The sequence below is a fragment of the Aspergillus udagawae genome (genome assembly GCF_001078395.1).
Source record: "Aspergillus udagawae IFM 46973 DNA, scaffold_4, whole genome shotgun sequence".
Lineage (NCBI taxonomy): Eukaryota > Fungi > Ascomycota > Eurotiomycetes > Eurotiales > Aspergillaceae > Aspergillus > Aspergillus udagawae.
This window is the reverse complement of record NW_025091267.1, coordinates 1,653,096-1,672,411: the sequence shown is the minus strand read 5'-3', so window position 1 is coordinate 1,672,411 and position 19,316 is coordinate 1,653,096. Positions and strand designations below refer to the sequence as shown.

Genomic DNA, 19,316 nt, shown 5'->3' with positions numbered 1-19,316 from the left:
GCAGGATTGACAGATGTTATCTGACATATAGCAGCACATATTTGACTTGGTCCCAAGTTTCTGTTACATTGCAGCGAAGGATCAAATTAGCAATACAGGCTTTATTATGTTTAAATCATGTACTAGCAGAGAGGATCGTCTTCAGCTGAAATACAAAGCCGGCTTAGTTGGCTACTAATTAGACATAGCAACAAGGGCAAGACAGGCAGATAGAAGTCGCAAAATTGTGTGATCTTTACTTATTGAATTCCGCTGTGAAGTAACTGCTCCAAATCAGTCACATTCCTGCCATCTACACCGTGAAATTTCTTCTTAGTCTTCTCAAAAGACTCTGAGTCCATATGCTTTCCAAAGAATTCCAGCATCATTGTAATTTCCGCCGGGCTCAATTGCTTATAGTCTACTACCTCGCCACTCGAGCTAAACTGGCAGTACACTCCATCACTAGCAAGGTGGGAGAATGCCTTGGAGCGATGGTGAGTGTTTGAGGGATGGCCAGCTCTGCGATACCTGTTCATCTTTCTATTGCAGTGTTAGTATCATACAGATGCAAGCTGTCAGGAATACTCTTACTATGCAAGACATGATTTAAGTGATCTGTTTATGTGATATGATGAAACTCTTGACTGTATTGTTAAGAGAGAGTGTGTAGTCAAAGGGAGGTGAAGACCTCAGAGAGGTGTGGTGAGGGGAAGCTGATACTAGAGCTATTGCAGAGGTATAATAGCATCAACTACTACGCCGTAATGGGCCTACCCAAGGAGATATCGATGGTCTGACGTCCGAGTCGATGTGTAAGATACAATTTCAATGTCGGAATGGACATTGAATGAAGGAAATTTTCTGATTGATGCTGTAGAGCCTTCTGATAATTTGCCGCCTAGATAGACATGGCTGCCTACCTGGCTACCCTCTGGCCCTATATAGACGCTGACTCTCTTTTGTATGCAGCAATTTCTCCTATTCCGGTGTAGCGCCACCCCGGGTCTTTCCGTCATGGATTGCCACGGCGGCACCGTAACCCAAAGAGGAAAGCCAATAGCCCAAACCTAAGACAGCCTTTGATCGTTCAGGCCCATGTATTCCCTCCTCCGTTCTTTTGTGTCATTCACTAGTATTTGCTTTTTTATTCACCTCTGACAAGGTGCTAGCCAGCTTACTCTGCCGCCTCTTTTCGGCCTACCTGCTTTGCAACGCCCTCGTTGACAGACCACCTCCGTCCCTCTAATCAACCCTCGCGAGCCGCTTCCACTCTTTGTCGCCGCCATGGCGGAGCGTATTTTGATGAACGAATACAAGGCGTTAGCTAAGGAGGACTGGGTAAACATCGAGGTACGCTTAGCCTATTATATGGATATGTTCAGGTTACGGGATCAGACTTTGGAAATCGCGGACCTTGGGGAATACCTGATCTACTGCCGCCTGTATCCTTGCAGATAATGACATCCAGTCTGACATGAACGCGGCAGCTCAATGACGAAGACATCTTCAACTGGAATGTCGGCCTTATCGTACTGAACCCAGACTCTCTGTACTACGGCGGTTACTTCAAAGCGTCCTTGAAGTTCTCCAAGAACTACCCATACTCCCCGCCTGGTGAGCGCCTCTTGTGTTCCTTGTCTTCGTCTCGGTCAGCACTGACCTTCATAACTTCTCATGTAGAGTTTCGGTTTCTCCGCCCTCTTTACCACCCCAACATCTATCCAGACGGCAAACTCTGCATATCTATCCTACACGCGCCCGGTGAGGATGAGATGTCAGGCGAGCTGGCTTCGGAACGCTGGTCGCCAGCTCAACGTGTCGAGTCTGTCCTTATCTCGATCCTATCGCTCCTAGATGATGCGGAAGTGTCATCGCCTGCCAATGTTGATGCCGGTGTCATGCTACGAAAGGACTTCGAATCTTACAAGGCACTGGTGAGGAAGGATGTGGAGCAGTCGAAGAAGGATATTCCTGAAGGGTTCGTCATGCCTACTCATGAGTCCTCGATGAAAAGACCAACAGAAAAGGCCGACGATGCAGACTTCTGGGCCGACAGTGAAGTCGACAGCGACGTGTTCGGGGGAAGTGACTCAGACGAGGACTTGGATCTTGACGACCAGGATACCGGCAGTGACGATGAGGAAGACGACCATGATTGATGGTGACTTTATCGCTGCTTTCACGATTTTTAGAGGAGGATTTTGCTTCTTTTGATCACGATCCTTCCACGGGTCTCATTTCTGTGGCGAAGATATTACGGGCTTTCTATGCATAGCGCAGGCGCATCGGCGAGCTACGGGCTTTTTTCATTTATTCACGGTCATATTTGTGGCACATTTTATCCATTACAGCTGGGAATCTTCGCTTTCTATCAGACAGTTGTACCAACATCATCATTACTGCTTTTTTTTTTTTGGTTCATTGCCTGAATTGTTCTTGCTGCATTGTATATCTACGGATGCAAGGAACTTTCCAAGACACATTCCATTCCACTATGATTGTATTCATTTCTACCCCGTTTGGCAAGACCTCAAAACAGCCTTGGACTCTTCTACTGTAGCGGATGTCCTTTCCCAAACATTCTAGCACGGATATAAGTCAAGACGTCACGACAACAGCCCCTACCTATAGCAAGTCCTAGTAAAATTCCCACTCCCTCCTACCTCAAGCCCAAGGTACCAGGTCACCAAACACATGGTCCAACTCGTCAAAGACCACTATCCATGCAGATACCCTTGCTCCATCAATCCCATCCTCCTCCGTTTCCATTTTCTACGTGTCATACGACCCGGACCCCATACGTTGACTTGTAAGTTGCGACTTTAACACAATAACCTCTCAAGAGTCACAGAAACCACACGGGAAAAAATATTGTGCCACGAGCTAAGGTAAGTGCCCTTTTCGGTTCATGCAGCTCCGTCGCACGTCGTACAGGACTAGTTTCGGGTAAGCAGAGGGAATGCGTGGGGTCAGGTGTGCGTCAAACGCAGTCCCAGAATTGGTCTATGTTAGCTCTATCTACTGTCATTATTATGGCTTCGCATATTGTGTCTTTGCGGGTCAAGGAGAAGATGCTACTAGCTGTCTGAAGTCTTTCCGTTCAAGGCTTATGGAGGGAGTGATTTGAACAATTTTCATAGGACGGGGAATTAAATATCACGGAGATGGGCCAACAACCACTTCTTTGGGCTACGGTGGTTCGCCTTTTGCTGGAGGAGTATTCAGAATCAATCACGCACTTCAGTAGGAGAATTGCGTAAACTAGAAAGAAAACCATATGATGGTGCTGATGTCCGCGTGACACATCCTTGCGTAAGTACTGATCTCAAACAATTTATCAACGAGTTTCAGAGCTCGAGATCATCTCATGTACAATTGACTAGATGCTGAATCTGAGTGGAATTGTGGATTCTTAAAGTTTGCCAATCAGATGAAGGGCGCAACAAACCTCTAAATCAGTCATGAAAAAGTATGGGTTGAGGACGTGTATACTACGGTAGAAATGAGAGTAAATAAACGATGCAATCAATGCATCAACAACTGCATATAGCCAGAGCAAAAGACAAAACGTGCGCCAGTGTTCCCTCATCAACGGCCTGTTCCCCAGTCCCATAAGATGAATACATGCCCTTGAACCATGAGACTCCACATCTATGCAATAGCAGCATCATGAATCTCGCTGTAGATAGCACCAAGCTCCTCGGTGAGCAGTTTCTCAGCCTTGTGAACAAGACCCTCGAAGCGATCCTTGACGGAGGCAGTGACCTTGTAGCCGCCATTTGCAACGATGTCGGTGTAGTTGGAAGAACCACCACCGTTCCAGGCAAGGAGCTATAGAAGCTGTTAGCGCTTTCTTCTTTTCACACAAGTAGTGTCGAATCATAGAACTGAAACTTACGTTGGGAGTGTCGGACGGGATGTCTGTGAGCGCGCCCTGCGTAGCAATGGCGATGATATCCTTCTTCAGCTTCTTAGGAGTGAGCTCATCCACAGCAAAGGCAGAGTCCTTAGAAGGCTGCAGAGAGACAAAGTAAGCCAGCAGACCGGCAATGTGGGGAGACGCCATTGAAGTGCCGGAGATGGTATTGACAGCATGCTTAGAGCCAATCCAGGTGGAGAGGATGTTGAGGCCAGGAGCGAAGATATCAGTGCACTTTCCATAGTTGGAAAAGTAGGCACGCTCATCTTGGAGCGTTGAGGCACCAACAGTAATGGGATTCTCGGCAGCTGCTGGAGAGTAGTTGCAGGCATCGGCATTGTCGTTACCGGCAGCAACAGCGAAGTGAAGACCAGCTTCAACACCGGCATTGACAGCAGCTTCAAGGGTCCTGGATTTGCCACCACCAAGACTCATGTTGGCAACACTGCCCTTGAATCCTTTGATCTTACCGTCCTTGGCATCCTTGGCCTTCTTGAGGTGAGACTTGACAGCCCACTCGACGCCGGCCACGACATCAGACATTGTACCAGAGCCACTTGATCTGAGGACCTTGACGGCGTAGAGGTTGGCCTTCTTAGCGACACCATACTTCCGACCGGCAATGGTTCCAGAGCAGTGCGTTCCGTGACCATTACCATCAGCGTCCTCATCATCGGTAGGAATGGTTTTGCCCCACGTGGCACGACCTTCGAAATCAACATGGTCGACGTTGATGCCGGTGTCAATGGTGTAGGCGTCAACACCCTCACCGCCCTCCGATGCATACAGGTACTTGTTAAATGTACCAAAGGAGAGGCTGTCACGATGAGAGATACGGGCCAGACCCCAAGGAGCGCTCTTCTCGACAGTGGGACTCTCCATAGTGTGAACCTCGGAGTCCTTCTCGATATAATCAACCTGGAATGAGGCCGATTAGCTTATGGCTCCAGGCAGTGACTAAGTAAGGGTTCTAGAAATCAGGCCACTTACATCAGGGTGTTTGCGAACTTGCTCAATAACATCTTCATGGAAGTGTCCTGAGTAGCCCACAAGCGAGCCAGCGATGTCGAAGGTGTTCTTCAGACCGAGGTAGGCCTCCTCACCGAACCCGAAGAGGGACCGTTTTCTCAACTCGACCCGCTCGTTCTGAGCACTGTGGATGTCCTGCACCCAAGAGTGATGAGCAGCCGCGGACACAGCATCGACGTGCTTCTTGAAAACAACAATGTAGGAGTCTGGGACCTCCTTGGAGTTCATGGACGAGAGAATGGGGGCGGCTCCATTGTGGATGGAGTCAACAACAACAGGGGACGCCGCGGCGAGCAACGGGAGTATAGAAAGGCCGAAGTAGCCTTTCATGATGGAAGACTAGGACAAAGAGTCAGGAAACAGATGGAATGATAAGATGAAAGATGGAATAGGTGGTTGAAGTTGGATGAAGGAGAGATGAAGGATGACGGCGAGGATGGGGAAGGTTGGAGTAGAAGAAGAGGAGAACTGCCTACAAATGGACTCCTCAGCAGGCAAGGGCAGCAGAGGATGATGCAACCGGGGATACCGTAACTTACGGCAGATGACCTGGAGCACGCAGCCTGACTGGCTGTCGATCAGCCCAGTTTAGCGCGGCGGGTAAGACCTGGGGTATGGCGGATTGGCGGTAGGTAACAGAATGGTAATGGTATTAATCATCGGCATCATGATATGGTAAATCCTTCTATCATGGTACGTAAGATTCCCCTCAACCTGGAAAGATAAGAGCACTAATTACGGATTGCCCTGTATTCGTACCAACTTACTCCGTAAGGCAGGGTCAGTACTTGCTATCAGGTACCTAGTGACTCGGAGTGAGGCGTAGCCGGGTGGAGCAGAAGGCTAGCTACCTAGGTACTAGGTAGTTGCATCCTAACCTATCATTCCTCATGTGCAAGGCAGATATTAAGAGTGACTCAATCATGATAAGTTGACAGGCTCATCAGCTGAAGATGACGTTGAACAGTAGATTCAATTTTACGCCCTCATAACAACTTCTGCAGCCTTAACTGAGTGTTCCCTGTAACAAGGTACTTACCTAGTAGGTACCTGAGGTTAGGGAGTATACACTGCAGGTACCTGTAGCATATACTTAGCCACCGAGAGTCCAGGGTTCTTGCGGAGCCGAGTTTCAGAAGAGCAATATATCCATCCAGTCGCGTGCTCCTTTCAAGTGCTCGCCTGACAACTAAAATAGCCAGGAAATCAGGTTGATCGACCTGAGTAATGTTACTAGGTGCCTGACTGCGTACGGGAGTGATACCCGCATCTTACATAACCAACCGTGGAACCTGAACCCTGATAAGGACTCCGTGCTTATCGATATCGATAGCTGTCCAATAATAGCTATCAGCCTATCACACGGGAATGGCCACTTTCGTCACCTGATGGTCTCCGCTCGAGGAAGGAAGATTGGACACTCAGCCACAGATTTCGGTTTGGTGTATTTCACTGCGGTCGTGAGGAGAGAAGGGATGCTTTGAGTGACATCGGAATTGAGCCAAGGATTGAATTCGATAGTATGTAAGCCCAAGTCTATATTCGAAGCTGATAAGATTCCCTGAATTGGTAAGCTAACAGGAGCTGTCTACCCCTCGTTAGGTTTCAGTCATCATTATCGCACTGTTAGTCGTCTGCTGGCCAGCAGGTCCTCGTTTAATTTCTCCAGGCCAACTTGGTAGCAGTACACATACCAATGCAGACCGCCTTCATCATAACGCCAAGAGCAGGTTCATGGTGTCTGATGGTCGTTGGCCATCAGGTCGATAGTCGAGGGTAAAGCTTAAGCGGCGAGATGAGCAAGCCTACTTCCAACCTTCCTCCCTCCACTTCCTCGTCGACGGAACGATCAGCTGCTGCCACCGAATTAGCGCCACTTATTCAAGAGATCAAAGCTACCTGCGATGATTGCGACAAGCAGACGTTTGCCTCGCAGCAATTTCATACCGCGACTGAATCTTTGCTACGTCTGCGTCACACTTTCCTTGATAATGATCGTCCAAGAGAAGCCCAGGAGGCCTTTCGACATCTTAATGGCTTCGAGACGCTACTGCAGCTTGCGAAGAAGCTCTCGCATTTGTACGAGCCGACAGATTTATCTGCAGAAGAGAGAAGATCTCTCTTGACCCTCTACAAAGATGCTTTAGCCGTCCTGGCTGAGAGCCTGAAGGGGAATTTCGGGAACAAGCGTTACTTCGCCAAACGGATATCAGGCGGAGGTACAGCAGCTCTGCAGGAAGCACTGGACATAATAGTCCCAAAATTTAACAGCGCTCAAAGTGATACGGAACAATTTTACGGTGGCATCCTGGCCGCGGCTCTCTGCCAGGAAGCGGTTGCTGGTATCTTCACGACACTCAAAGCGAAGTTTCAATCCGTCAAGGAATTGCTTCAGCAGGATGTCAAGGCAGAAGTTGATCGACGCATTGGGAGCTCGGAGACCGTCGAGGTGCCGGAACTTTTGGGTCCGTTTCTGAAAGGGTGGTTGAAGCAATCGGCGTCTTCTCCTTCCGACTACAGAGTTCAGAGACTAGTTTTGCCCGCCTGCCTGTGTCAGTTGGCTCACCAGTCTCAAAGAAATCTGACAACGCTGCACACCACTGGGATATTAAGTTCAATACTGCCTATTCTGTTCGGAAGTGACCGCCTAGAGTCAGAGAGAACAGTTTACCAGGACCTGGCTCAACTTCTCTGTGCTCAAGGGTTGACTAGTCTGGAGGATGCGGCTACCTTGTATCGGCAAGCCCATGGTTGTGCAAGAATGTTGCGGTTCCTCGTCGATGTTATAAAGTGTTCCAAAGAACCCCCGTTGATACAGTTCGATATGTCACTCCATGGGTATTCCTCCTTGGAGTTTTCGACCTTGGGTCGACCATTCCCTCCCGTTACTTCCTCAGGCTACACTATTGCAGTGTGGGCCCGATTTGATACGTTCGATCCAAGTACACACACTACAATATTTGGCGCCTTTGACGCGAGTCAATCATGTTTTTTACTGGCGTATCTCGAGAGAGACACTCGCAACTTTATTTTACAAACTTCAATCAGAGGAACTCGCCCTAGTGTTCGATTCAAGTCGATGGCTTTCGAACCGAACCGTTGGTATCACATATGTGTGGTTCATAAAAAGCCCAGGCCACCATCACATTCCCGGGCTTCTTTGTTCATTGATGGCGAATTTGTCGAGCAGTTAAGGATTGACTACCCGTGTGTGCCCGTATCTAATACTCCTAATCGATTGCCACGTGTGCAGGCATTCTTTGGCACCCCTCAAGATTTGGCGATGAAACTTGGAAAGGCTGTCTCCGTATCACGCTGGTCCCTGGCGAATGCGCTCCTCTTTGAGGAAGCCCACAGTGATGATATGGTTGCCGTCTTTTACAATCTGGGCCCTCGATATTTTGGCAATTTCCAAGATTGCTTGGGCTCTTTTCAAACTTATAAAGCCTCCGCGACACTTAACCTGCGAAACGAGCATCTGCACCCCGGCAAGGAGGAAGAGTCAGACATCGTCACTGCGATTCGGCGAAAAGCAAGCGTTCTGATCCGTGAAGGGTCGATCTTGATTAACATCTCACCTATGTCCGTGTTAGATGATGACGATAATAACAACATTGATGAGTCTCAGCTCGTCAAGAGTCTTTCCAGGAAAGCCATCAAGAATCTGCATCTGTTGACGAAGGCGGGCGGCAATGCAGTAGCTGCCAATGGCGCCATTCCGTCGTTGAACGACGCTTTGACGCAGGCACATGGTATGGGTGTCTTGACAGGGGATCCGGTTGTTTCAGTCCCTCATTCACTTGACGACGTCAGTTGGCGCATCGGAGGTTGTGCGGCGGTCCACCTGAGTCTCGTGCACGCCGCAAAGACCAAGGAATGCTTGACACTTGCGGTTGAAGCGTTGTACGAAGCTGTACAGGACAACTGGCGAAATAGTGAAGCGATGGAAAGGGAAAACGGTTACGGGATTCTTGCAGCGATACTTCGAGATAAATTTGGGCTGGGGAATAGTTCCGCGACAAGTAGGGCTTCTAGCATTTGCTCTAATCTCGAGGAACGGTATGCTTTGGGTCTTGACCTTCTCCGACTGACTCTCAAATTCGTCGGATATGATTGCGAGCACCCCAACCGATCGATAATTACAAATCCACTGGCCTACAGGGTGTTGCTCGTGGATCTTGACATCTGGAGACTAGGGGATTCCGCTCAACTGAGTTTATATTACTCTCAATTCTCCACATTCGCCGGCGAAAGTAGCTATCGTCGGTTCAATGCAAAACGTCTCTCTCGCATGCGTAGGTTCATACCTTTCCCTTTGCGCGTTCTACACTTCTTCTCTTGCTGACGATTTCTATAGGCGTCAACAAGAGGTTACTAGAGGCCCTCAAGGGTGACGAGTTCACCTCTGAATCCCTTCGTCTTCTAATTTCTGCTTTTCGATCTCTCATGGAAAGCTGTCTTTCAGCAGATCTCCTCCGTTCCTTGGCTCTCTTTATCACTTATGCTATTCATAAGACCAGAGAACCGAGCAGACTCCAGAAAAAGAAGAGTCTGCGGTTCACCGCCGGTTCTCAACAGATCGCAGCATCGGCGGAGCGAGGGGACTACGTATCAAGCACAAAGATAGCAGTTGAGATGCTACGAATGTACACGTCTGTCCTCTGCGATTCTCATGACCTTACCCCACTTAAAAAGTTTGCGCGTTCTGTGACGAACAAGGTATGGGAAAAAGTCTCCTACATTGTGTTTTCATCGGCAGTCCTGACCTTTTGCTGCTGTAGTGGCTTCTGTACCTCATATGTGAGGATGAACCTGAAATCGTTGCCCTCGCAACCAAGATCTTAGCTCGGTTGATAGTCAGCCACGGTGATGTCTACAGTAAGAGGTTCTCCGAAAAAACTGGAGGCTATATTATCATGCGACATCGTCTGAGAAGCTGGTGGAAGGTACCCGCCATATGGTGTATTTGTCTCGGCATCCTGTTTGGGCTTGATGGCGGCGATATGAGGCTGGATCAGCCGTTCAATCGACCAGGATTGATACAGATCCTATCGTCAAATGGCCAGCCCCGAGTTGCTTTTCCTGAAATTCTCCCCGTACTCATGGAAATGATGCAATTGGCATTACAAAGTGTAATATCGGCTGACGAATTATCTTACTCTGGTGTCCATGGCACCAAGTCTCCGCGAGAGTCCCCAGTTCGGCTTGAATCTCCTCTCGCGTCCTTGACTACACGGGTGACTGAACTCACAAAGCAAACTTCTCTCCTGGACGCCGTTGTTGGGTTATTTGCTGATTTACATCAGAAATCTGCCGACTTCCGAGACTTTGCTGCACAGTCAGATTACGTCCAGTGGTTGCTATATGTGATATTTCCGGTTGTTGCTGGTTCGAACGTTTCAAGCACAGATTTTGAACTCAAGTCTCGTGCTGCTAAAAGCAATTCTCATAATCATACTTTACCTGTTCGACCGCGTTCAAGTGGAACAGCAGGATTGCACACCACAACAGTTGAAGGGTCGAGCAGTCGGGATGGACAAGCTGGTCCATTGCGACGCGGATCATCTTTCATTCTTGTCTCATCAGATAGAACCAAGTTCTCCACTTCCTTTGCGCGTATACACAAAGCTTTCATACCACTCGGGCCTCCTCCTGATATGTCCGCTACAAACCATCCTCTTGTGCAAGCAATTCTAAGTCTAGTTCTATCTGTGTTCTGCGATCAATTGCTGGAGCGGAAGGATTTTGCTGGACTTGGTTTATACCTCAAGACGCCGACGAGTTCTCTTGAGCAACAAGCGTATTTCAACTCCTGGATATTGCGAAACCTTCTTTCCAGACTGCGGGATGTCACAATCTCTAAACCGCAAGTTATTTTGGAACCGCGAGCGCTTTCAAATATAGGACGTTTTGCAACCCATATTGGAGAAGCAGTATATGAGGGCTGGTTCATTGACGGCGCAACTCACACCCTCGAATTTGTGGGCACAATCCTGGAATACCTCCAGCAGTCGAATGTTTCAAGTTTGAAGAGTGTAAGGCTCTGCAGCCAAGCGGTCACAACATTACGGTCCACTCTGTTCCGTGTCGTTCTGCTCAAGTTATCAGAAGTCGATGACACAGAGGCCTGCGAGTTTTTGAATCGTTTGAGCTATTGGCAAGTGGTCCTGCTTTTCGAAGGTGAAGTGCCATCAGATTATCTGCGGCTTTTGTGCTATCTCCTCTACACAAAACTGATCAGCCGAGATTGGGACACTCGCCTTGCTGCAGCGGGCTTGTGGAGAGTTATTCTCGTGCAAAAGCCCGCTGAGATGTCTGCTATTTTGAGTCAGGCTGCCATTCCCCTGCAGAAACGGCTCTCTGATGGCTTTGAAGTCCTTGTAGGTATGGAGGACAAAGCTTTCCTACAATGGGTCGATGGTCATCAGGACGATCTCAATGCATTGTTTCTCGGGTTGCTGTCTAGGTCATGGGAAACTTTCGTCCAAGAAGAGAGCTCAAACATTGACTCTTCAACCCGTGCAAGAGCCTCCAAGCGCCAGGAGAAATTGCGACACTGGAATCAGTTAGAAAGACTCAGCGAAGAAGTGACACGTAAACACGAGACAACGTTTCCCCATTGGGTCTCAAACATATCGGCGTCTGAGTTTTTGAAATATCAACGAGCGCTGCAGGATCAGCAGGATAACTCAGTATTCATGTGGACGGCGTTCTCTCACATGACCCTGGATCTAAAGCGGTTTGGAGGTGTCCTTGCAGAAGACAAGGATAGGAAATGGCGCCTAGACCAGACAGAAGGACGAAGCCGTATGCGACTTCGTATGGTTCCAGATGAGTCGGGAGAACGACAAGATTATCAACCGAAAAGGAAAGCATCGGAGCCCCCAGCTATCAAAATCGACACCCAGGTGCAACCATCACCCAGCGGTAATACAACGGGCTTGACACCTACGGTCTTGGCCCCAGAGAATATGGACGACAATCAGCAGGATGCCCACTCGGACAGTAGAAGTGTCCTGGAAGAGAGCTTCGAGATGATTGATGATCCCAAGGCTGACCTCGAAGACTATGAAGATAAAAACAGAAAGGTGATGCGAAGTCTGCATCGCGGCGATCAGGTTGAAAATGTTTGCAATATGTCTCGAATTATTGGCTTGGAAGCATGCGAGGGCCTGTTGATCCTTGGCAAAGATCATATCTATATCTTGGATAATTTCTTTCAAAGGTCGGATGGTGAGATAGTGAACGTCTGGCAAGCACCCCCGGATGAGCGTGATCCCTACGTTCGCATGATTGCCGGCAGAGAATCCTTTGAGCGCAGGACACAGGAACACGAAACCAGAAGCTGGAAATGGTCTGATCTGGTCAGCGTTTCCAAAAGACGATTCCTTTTCCGTGATGTCGCTCTCGAGGTCTTCTTCACTGACGGTACCAGCTACCTGCTGACGTTGATCTCTTCTCGAGCCCGAGATAATCTATGCAGCCAGCTCGCGAGCAAGGCTCCGCAAGTGACGGGTAGTGCTGGCCACTCGCGGCCGGAAGACGTGTGGAGATTTGAAACCCTTCGTAGCCAGGAGGATGCGCCGCAGTCCCTCGGATCCAAGTTTGCCAGTGTCTTCGGTCATTCGCCTGTGCACCCTGCCACACGGAAATGGATCAAAGGCGAGATATCCAACTTTCATTATCTCATGTTGATCAACACGCTCGCTGGAAGGACGTTTAACGATCTGACACAGTACCCAGTCTTCCCGTGGGTGCTGGCAGATTACACTAGCGAAGAATTGGACTTAACAGATCCCAAAGCTTTTCGTGACCTGTCAAAACCTATGGGATGCCAGACACTGGAGCGGGAGGCCGAATTTAGGGAACGGTACAAGGCTTTCGCAGAAATGGGCGACGGGGACTCTCCGCCATTCCATTATGGAACGCACTATTCCTCGGCGATGATTGTCTGCTCGTATCTCATTCGTCTGCAACCTTTTGTAAAATCATACCTCCTCCTCCAGGGTGGAACATTCGATCACGCCGACCGTCTCTTCTATTCCATTGGAAAAGCTTGGGAATCGGCCTCCCGTGGCAACATGTCAGATGTCAGAGAATTGACCCCCGAGTTCTTCTATCTTCCAGAATTTCTCGTCAACTCCAACAAGTACGATTTCGGTCTTCTCCAGAACATGACAACAGCTATCGATTCAGTGGAATTGCCGCCATGGGCTAAGGGCGATCCGAAGATTTTCATCGCAAAGCATCGCGAAGCGCTGGAAAGTCCTTACGTGAGTGAGAATCTGCATCATTGGATTGACCTCGTTTTTGGCTGTAAGCAAAAAGGAGAGGCCGCAATTGAGGCGGTCAATGTCTTCCATCATCTTTCATACCAAGGGGCGAAAGATATTGATAACATCGATGACCCTGTGGAACGGCTGGCCACAATTGGTATCATTCACAACTTTGGCCAGACACCGCACCAAATTTTCACCCGACCTCACACTCCGAGAGAAGACACACGGCATAAAGTTCCACGGCTCGATCGCCTAGCTGAATCGCTTACACAGCTTCCTCTTTCCCTGCTAGGTAAGGCTCCTTGTCTGTTGCGGTTCTGGTCTTGGGCGCTAATGGTGGATAAAGATATCGGAGAACAGGTTTCGACCTTATCGATGAAGCATGACCGCTTGCTTTGTGCTGCTCCGCTCAGATTGAATATCCCTCCCAACTACGACAAATATATGGAATGGGGATTTTTTGATGGAAGTGTTCGGTTCTACTCTGCGGACAGCCGGAAGGTAACTATGCGCACGCTACTCAAATGGGCTGTCTCAGATGTATACTAACAAGCACAGATTCTTGGCCATTTCGAGCATCTACATATTGGGCAATTGTCCTGTACGATTTTCGCGGACTCCCGGACATTGGTCACCTCGGGCACAGATTGTGTTGTATCGATATGGACATATAACTCAACTGCCAAATCTGTAGACTTGCAGCCCGCAGGATCACTTTTTGGACATCGTACTCCTGTCAATGTTCTCGCCGTCTCACGCTCGTTCAGCGCCCTGCTTTCCGCCTCCACAGATGGCCAGATCATGCTCTGGGACCTCAATCAGCATACTTTCGTGCGGGAGCTCCCAGCTAGCGGCCTAGTTGACGTAAGTGATGCCCGCCGATTAATGTTGCAATCCTGCTATTCTCGACAAAGGTTGACCTCAGCCCAGTGTGCCCGGATAAATGATGTAACGGGAGAGATTATGGTTTGCCGTGGAAATCGCGTCAGTATCTATACACTGAACGGAGCGCTGTTACTCGACCAAGACGTGTGTGAATCGATTGACGATCGTGTCATGTCCTGCGTGTTCTACGAAGGCGCGGATAATGAGTGGCAGGAACGCGAGCTCATCTTCACAGGTCATAGAAAGGGGGTTGTCAACGTGAGATTCCCTGACTCTTTTCGAAGCTGTCCTTTCTCTCCCTTTGGGTTGAAGGCTAACGTGCAACCTCAAGATATGGAACAAGATCATTCGGGACGGACGTTTCGAGTTGGAACTCATTCGGCAACTTCACCACATTGACAACAATCGAGACAATGGCGCCAATATCTCCGCGGGAATCAGCTGCATTCTGGCCCTTCCTCATGTGGTGTACACAGGTGATGAGGCTGGAAGAGTGGTAAGTGGCTCATCAGTCTTTATGATATGACACAGTAAGCTTATTCTCTTGAGCCAGTACGAGTGGAATTGCGTTCAACGCCGTTGAAGATTTTCGCCGAGACTAAAGAGGCACTCTACTGTGCTACTCGAGCATGTTGAGCAGCAGATATCCCGGGTAAAAAATCGCTCTCACCAGTCATCTGCTCACGAGCTGCAAATCGCCTTGACCGGGTTGGCCTACATATCCTTTAATCAGTCATGTCCGAAGAGGGCTGACTGAACCGTATGTATATAGTATCAAAAAGCACGTATAGATAGACGGGAGACATGCGGCGGCTATTTTGCCTTTGAGGGGAAAACAAAAGTTGTTTAACCGTGATTTAGTTTGCCATTGGCTTTCGGTGAAGAAAAAAGGGCACCTAACCACCTAGACTATTTGAGCATGGCCCAGTTGGGAGCAATGAGTGGAGCGTCCATGAGCTATCCGGACATCGGAGCACTCTGCACCGAGAAATACCACCTGGTTCGTGAAGGAAAGACAACGGGGAGAGCGGGATAATTGCTGATGACAATGGATGGAAGAGAGCACTTGTAGATCGGCTAATTCGTTTATTTTGAAAGAGGGAGGAACATACGTGGTATCTAAAGAGGTAGACAGTTATGATGGATGCCGACCGGTTATATGTGCAGAATCATGTCATCCATGGGACATACCGTCATAACCCCACCATCCCACCATTATCCAATGTTTGCATTTCCATAGATTCATCGCTCCTTACCAGCGGAAGTCTCTCGCCCGCCAATCTTGCCCCCTCCCCTCTGAGTTAGTAAGTGAGTACTTCAATTCTCCTTTCGCCACGTCTTCCATCTTCGATCTTCTTCCCTTCTTAAACAGTTCATATATATCATTCACACCATCTATCATCTGACGCCTTCACTTACAGATTCAATCTCTCCTGTGTTTGATAGCTTGACTGCCTTCCTCACATAACATACATTACATCACAATGTCTTCCGCTCTCGAACAGCTCAAGGCCACTGGCACCGTAAGTCCAAAGTGAATTATTTCGTGGCCTTTTGGCGCCACATCAGGATGGGATCGCTAATCACTAGGTCTATCGTCTGTACAGGTTGTTGTCTGTGACTCTGGTGAGTTCTTTCTATCATTGCGGGTAGATGACTGCAAGGATATAAGCTAATATCACGTCTCTATAGGTGACTTTGCCAGTATGTTTCCTTCGTCCCGTTAATATTGCTCAGCCTTGCTTCCGATGTTGACTACTCTGCAGCCATTGGCAAATACAAGCCTCAGGATGCTACCACCAACCCCTCCTTGATCCTGGCTGCTTCTAAGAAGCCCGAGTATGCCAGCCTGATCGACGCTGCCGTCCAGAAGGGCAAGAAAGAGGTCCGTCATTCTGTGAATGACCGCGCTATATTGATCTGTTACTGAACCCCCGACAGGGCAAGACCCTTGACGAACAGGTCGAGGCTACTCTCGACAACCTTCTCGTTGAGTTCGGCAAGAAGATTCTCGAGATCATCCCCGGCAAGGTCTCCACCGAGGTCGATGCCCGTTTCTCCTTCGACACCCAGGCTTCCGTCGACAAGGCCCTTCACATCATCAAGGTACGCCAGACCTGACCGAATCAACAGGTGACGAGACATCGCTGACTTGTGCAGCTCTACGAACAACAAGGCATCTCCAAGGACCGTATTCTTATCAAGGTCGCCTCCACCTGGGAGGGTATCAAAGCCGCCCAAATCCTGCAGTCTCAGCACGGCATCAACTGCAACCTGACCCTCATGTTCTCCCTTGTCCAGGCCATTGCTGCTGCTGAGGCCGGTGCTTTCCTCATCTCCCCCTTCGTCGGCCGTATCCTGGACTGGTACAAGGCTGCGCACAAGCGCGACTACAGCCCCGAGGAGGATCCCGGTGTCAAGTCCGTTCAGAGCATTTACAACTACTACAAGAAATTCGGTTACAAGACCATCGTCATGGGAGCTTCCTTCCGTAACACCGGTGAGATCACAGAGCTGGCTGGCTGTGACTACCTGACCATCTCGGTATGTTATCCGTCCTAATTGTCGCCGGAATTACACTAACCTAGAGGTGTAGCCCAACCTGCTCGAGGAGTTGTACAACTCGACAGCCCCCGTCCCCAAGAAGCTCGACGCCGCCGGCGCTTCCAGCCTCGATATCCCCAAGCGCAGCTACATCAACGACGAGGCTACCTTCCGCTTCGAATTCAACGAGGAGGCTATGGCCGTCGAAAAGCTGCGCGAGGGTATCTCCAAGTTCGCGGCTGACGCCGTCACCCTCAAGGAGCTCCTGAAGCAGAAGATCCAGGCTTAGATTGGGAAATTGCCTTGATCTGTCTTGCTGTTGAATTCTGCTTCTTTTCCTGCGAATGTCTTTTCTTTGTTAAAATTTGGCGGCATGAAAAATTGGCCTCGTAGATATGAATGAATCATGTAATGAATTCTCCACGTCATTTGAAATGGCGTGGCATATTTTTTTATCAATATATCTTAGGTCCTTGTAGTTTCTGTGTAGGCTTAATAGAAGGAACATGTTCGGAAATTAGGCCGAAGCATGATGGTCGGAAAACAGCTGGAGCTGTACAATACCCGAGGTACGTCATCTGGAATTGAACCACCTCTTCACTCAAAGGAGGCTGAGGTTATTAAATGATTTTCGTGCTCTTATCTAACGCTCATTGTTAGGAACGCCGTACAAACACAATCGAGATAACAAGAATTATCTAGCTTCAGTCATTGCTTAGATACTGGGTTGCACAGCTTGTTGGTTAGCTTACAAATAATGATCACGGGATTCCGGGTTTAGTATGGCAGTGATTTCCGCGGATCTGCAGCTCTCGCTCAGTTAGGATCTAGGAGGTAATCTGTATCCGCAGTCGAGACCGAACGGCTTATGAATCGATTTCTGGAAAGGAATTATATTTGGTACTTGGTACAATACAGTACATACCCAGCGTTCCGAAGTACTGAGTAGCCCAGTCGTCGACTACATGAAGAGCTGCCAGCTTATCCGTGCCCTTTGACACGATAATACACAAACAAACGTCATTCCGACGACCCCGCCAGCACAGGTGGGGGTAACCATTTCATCGCTTTTGAGAGGCCAGCAGCTCCCCAAGGGCCCCAATGAGGAGGGGCAGTCAAGGCGGATGCATCATGGATGGAAAGCAGACGAAATTGGGCCGATTGGAAACCTATCGAATACGGAGTAGAATGATACTGTGAATCCACCCTCTAGTAGTAGCTAATAGGACTTGCTATATCCTGACCTAGGTAGTTATTTAGTAGTAGAAATTACCCCTCGTCCCAAGGTTTGCCTCTCGATTTCTCCTCGCCCTTTTCTTTTCATCATCATCTCTGCCATCAACTTTCTCGAATCTCTATTCAAGTCATATCTCACAAGACACCGTTCACACCGTCAAAATGGTCAAGGCTGGTAGGTGACTTATACTTGTTTTATATTGCCTTTCGTATTTTTCATTGGTTTCTTCCTGTAGTTGGGATCCACGATCGACCGTGGCCGGGGACCTTGATTGAGCACATTTGAGCACCTTGCGATCCGGCCCTCAACAGCTTCCTGGCCTATCATCCGTCGTCGTTGGATCCCAACTCTGGGGTAACTGAGCGTACTGGCTGCTCTTAATGGATAATGGATGCTTCTATTCGCTCCTGACTTGCTCCTGATGCTTGCTGGCTTGCTCTGGCCTACATGGCTAGTGGGAGTTGGGAAGCTATGGACGGGTCCTACCTTATCTGATGCAACCAGTCGTTGCACATGAGCGATCCAAACGAGCTTCTCCCGTTTTCTGGAAGCTTTTCGTACTATGTGCCGTTCCTACCTTTGCAGGATGACTGACTTTCTTCTCAGTTGCTGTCGTCCGTGGTGACTCTAAGGTCACCGGCACTGTCACCTTCGAGCAGGCCGACGAGAACTCTCCCACCACCGTCTCCTGGAACATCAAGGGCAACGACCCCAACGCCAAGCGTGGCTTCCACGTCCACCAGTTCGGTGACAACACCAACGGATGCACCTCCGCTGGTCCTCACTGTACGTTCTCTTACCAGTGATTTCTTTGAAACTGACAACTGACCGACGTCCAGTCAACCCCTTTGGCAAGACCCACGGTGCTCCCGAGGACTCCGAGCGCCACGTCGGTGACCTAGGTAACTTCGAGACCGATGCCGAGGGTAACGCCGTCGGCTCCAAGCAGGACAAGCTTATTAAGCTGATTGGTGCTGAGAGCGTTCTGGGCGTAAGTTTTTTTGCGGACGGTATTGCATCGATTTGACTGTGAGCTGACAACAATGTTAGCGGACCCTGGTCGTTCACGCCGGTACCGACGACCTTGGCAAGGGTGGCAACGAGGAGTCCAAGAAGACTGGTAACGCTGGTGCTCGTCCTGCCTGTGGTAAGTGCATCTCAGTCTATAGACACAAAGGCGGATGTACGTTAACTTGTCGTCTCTTTCAACAGGTGTTATTGGTATCGCCGCTTAAGCGCCAGTCGACTTTGATTAGCATAAAAGTGCTTGGATCATCTTCAGAACGGGAAGGAAAAGCAACAAAATTGCTATTTGTTCACGTACCAGGAAAAAGAAATCCAAGAGAGGAGTCTGCTCTTGACTTGCAGCTGACCAGAGCTACGTGCTGGATAGCATTCACGAATTGATGTGCTTTTGTAATGAAGTAGTTGCTGTGCGAAT

The 19,316-nt window shown here is 49.1% G+C and overlaps 5 protein-coding genes across 5 annotated transcripts; 4 read left to right on the top strand and 1 right to left on the bottom strand.

Annotated features, from left to right (window-relative positions):
• Positions 1-1,266: 1,266 nt before the first annotated feature.
• On the top strand, positions 1,267-2,141 carry Aud_005978 (putative ubiquitin conjugating enzyme (UbcC); the record flags this gene model as incomplete). The annotated part of the gene is made up of 3 exons (XM_043290887.1): positions 1,267-1,332; positions 1,470-1,596; positions 1,663-2,141. 3 exons carry the CDS (start codon positions 1,267-1,269, stop codon positions 2,139-2,141), a joined length of 672 nt encoding a protein of 223 aa, XP_043146822.1.
• Positions 2,142-3,633: 1,492 nt separating this feature from the next.
• Aud_005977 (S8 family peptidase) lies at positions 3,634-5,260 on the bottom strand (the record flags this gene model as incomplete). The annotated part of the gene is made up of 3 exons (XM_043290886.1): positions 3,634-3,813; positions 3,881-4,819; positions 4,892-5,260. 3 exons carry the CDS (start codon positions 5,258-5,260, stop codon positions 3,634-3,636), a joined length of 1,488 nt encoding a protein of 495 aa, XP_043146821.1.
• Positions 5,261-6,725: 1,465 nt separating this feature from the next.
• Aud_005976 (Beige/BEACH domain protein) lies at positions 6,726-14,677 on the top strand (the record flags this gene model as incomplete). The annotated part of the gene is made up of 8 exons (XM_043290885.1): positions 6,726-9,225; positions 9,288-9,649; positions 9,712-13,501; positions 13,556-13,710; positions 13,768-14,073; positions 14,140-14,352; positions 14,426-14,590; positions 14,648-14,677. The coding sequence occupies 8 exons, from the start codon at positions 6,726-6,728 to the stop codon at positions 14,675-14,677; spliced, it is 7,521 nt and encodes a 2,506-aa protein (XP_043146820.1).
• Positions 14,678-15,578: 901 nt separating this feature from the next.
• Aud_005975 (sedoheptulose-7-phosphate:D-glyceraldehyde-3-phosphate transaldolase TAL1) lies at positions 15,579-16,927 on the top strand (the record flags this gene model as incomplete). Its single annotated transcript, XM_043290884.1, has 7 exons — positions 15,579-15,617; positions 15,702-15,720; positions 15,787-15,798; positions 15,861-15,979; positions 16,036-16,200; positions 16,255-16,638; positions 16,691-16,927. 7 exons carry the CDS (start codon positions 15,579-15,581, stop codon positions 16,925-16,927), a joined length of 975 nt encoding a protein of 324 aa, XP_043146819.1.
• Positions 16,928-18,036: 1,109 nt separating this feature from the next.
• On the top strand, positions 18,037-19,110 carry sod1 (superoxide dismutase SOD1; the record flags this gene model as incomplete). The annotated part of the gene is made up of 5 exons (XM_043290883.1): positions 18,037-18,049; positions 18,482-18,661; positions 18,715-18,866; positions 18,926-19,022; positions 19,088-19,110. The coding sequence occupies 5 exons, from the start codon at positions 18,037-18,039 to the stop codon at positions 19,108-19,110; spliced, it is 465 nt and encodes a 154-aa protein (XP_043146818.1).
• Between the last annotated feature and the right edge of the window lie 206 nt (positions 19,111-19,316).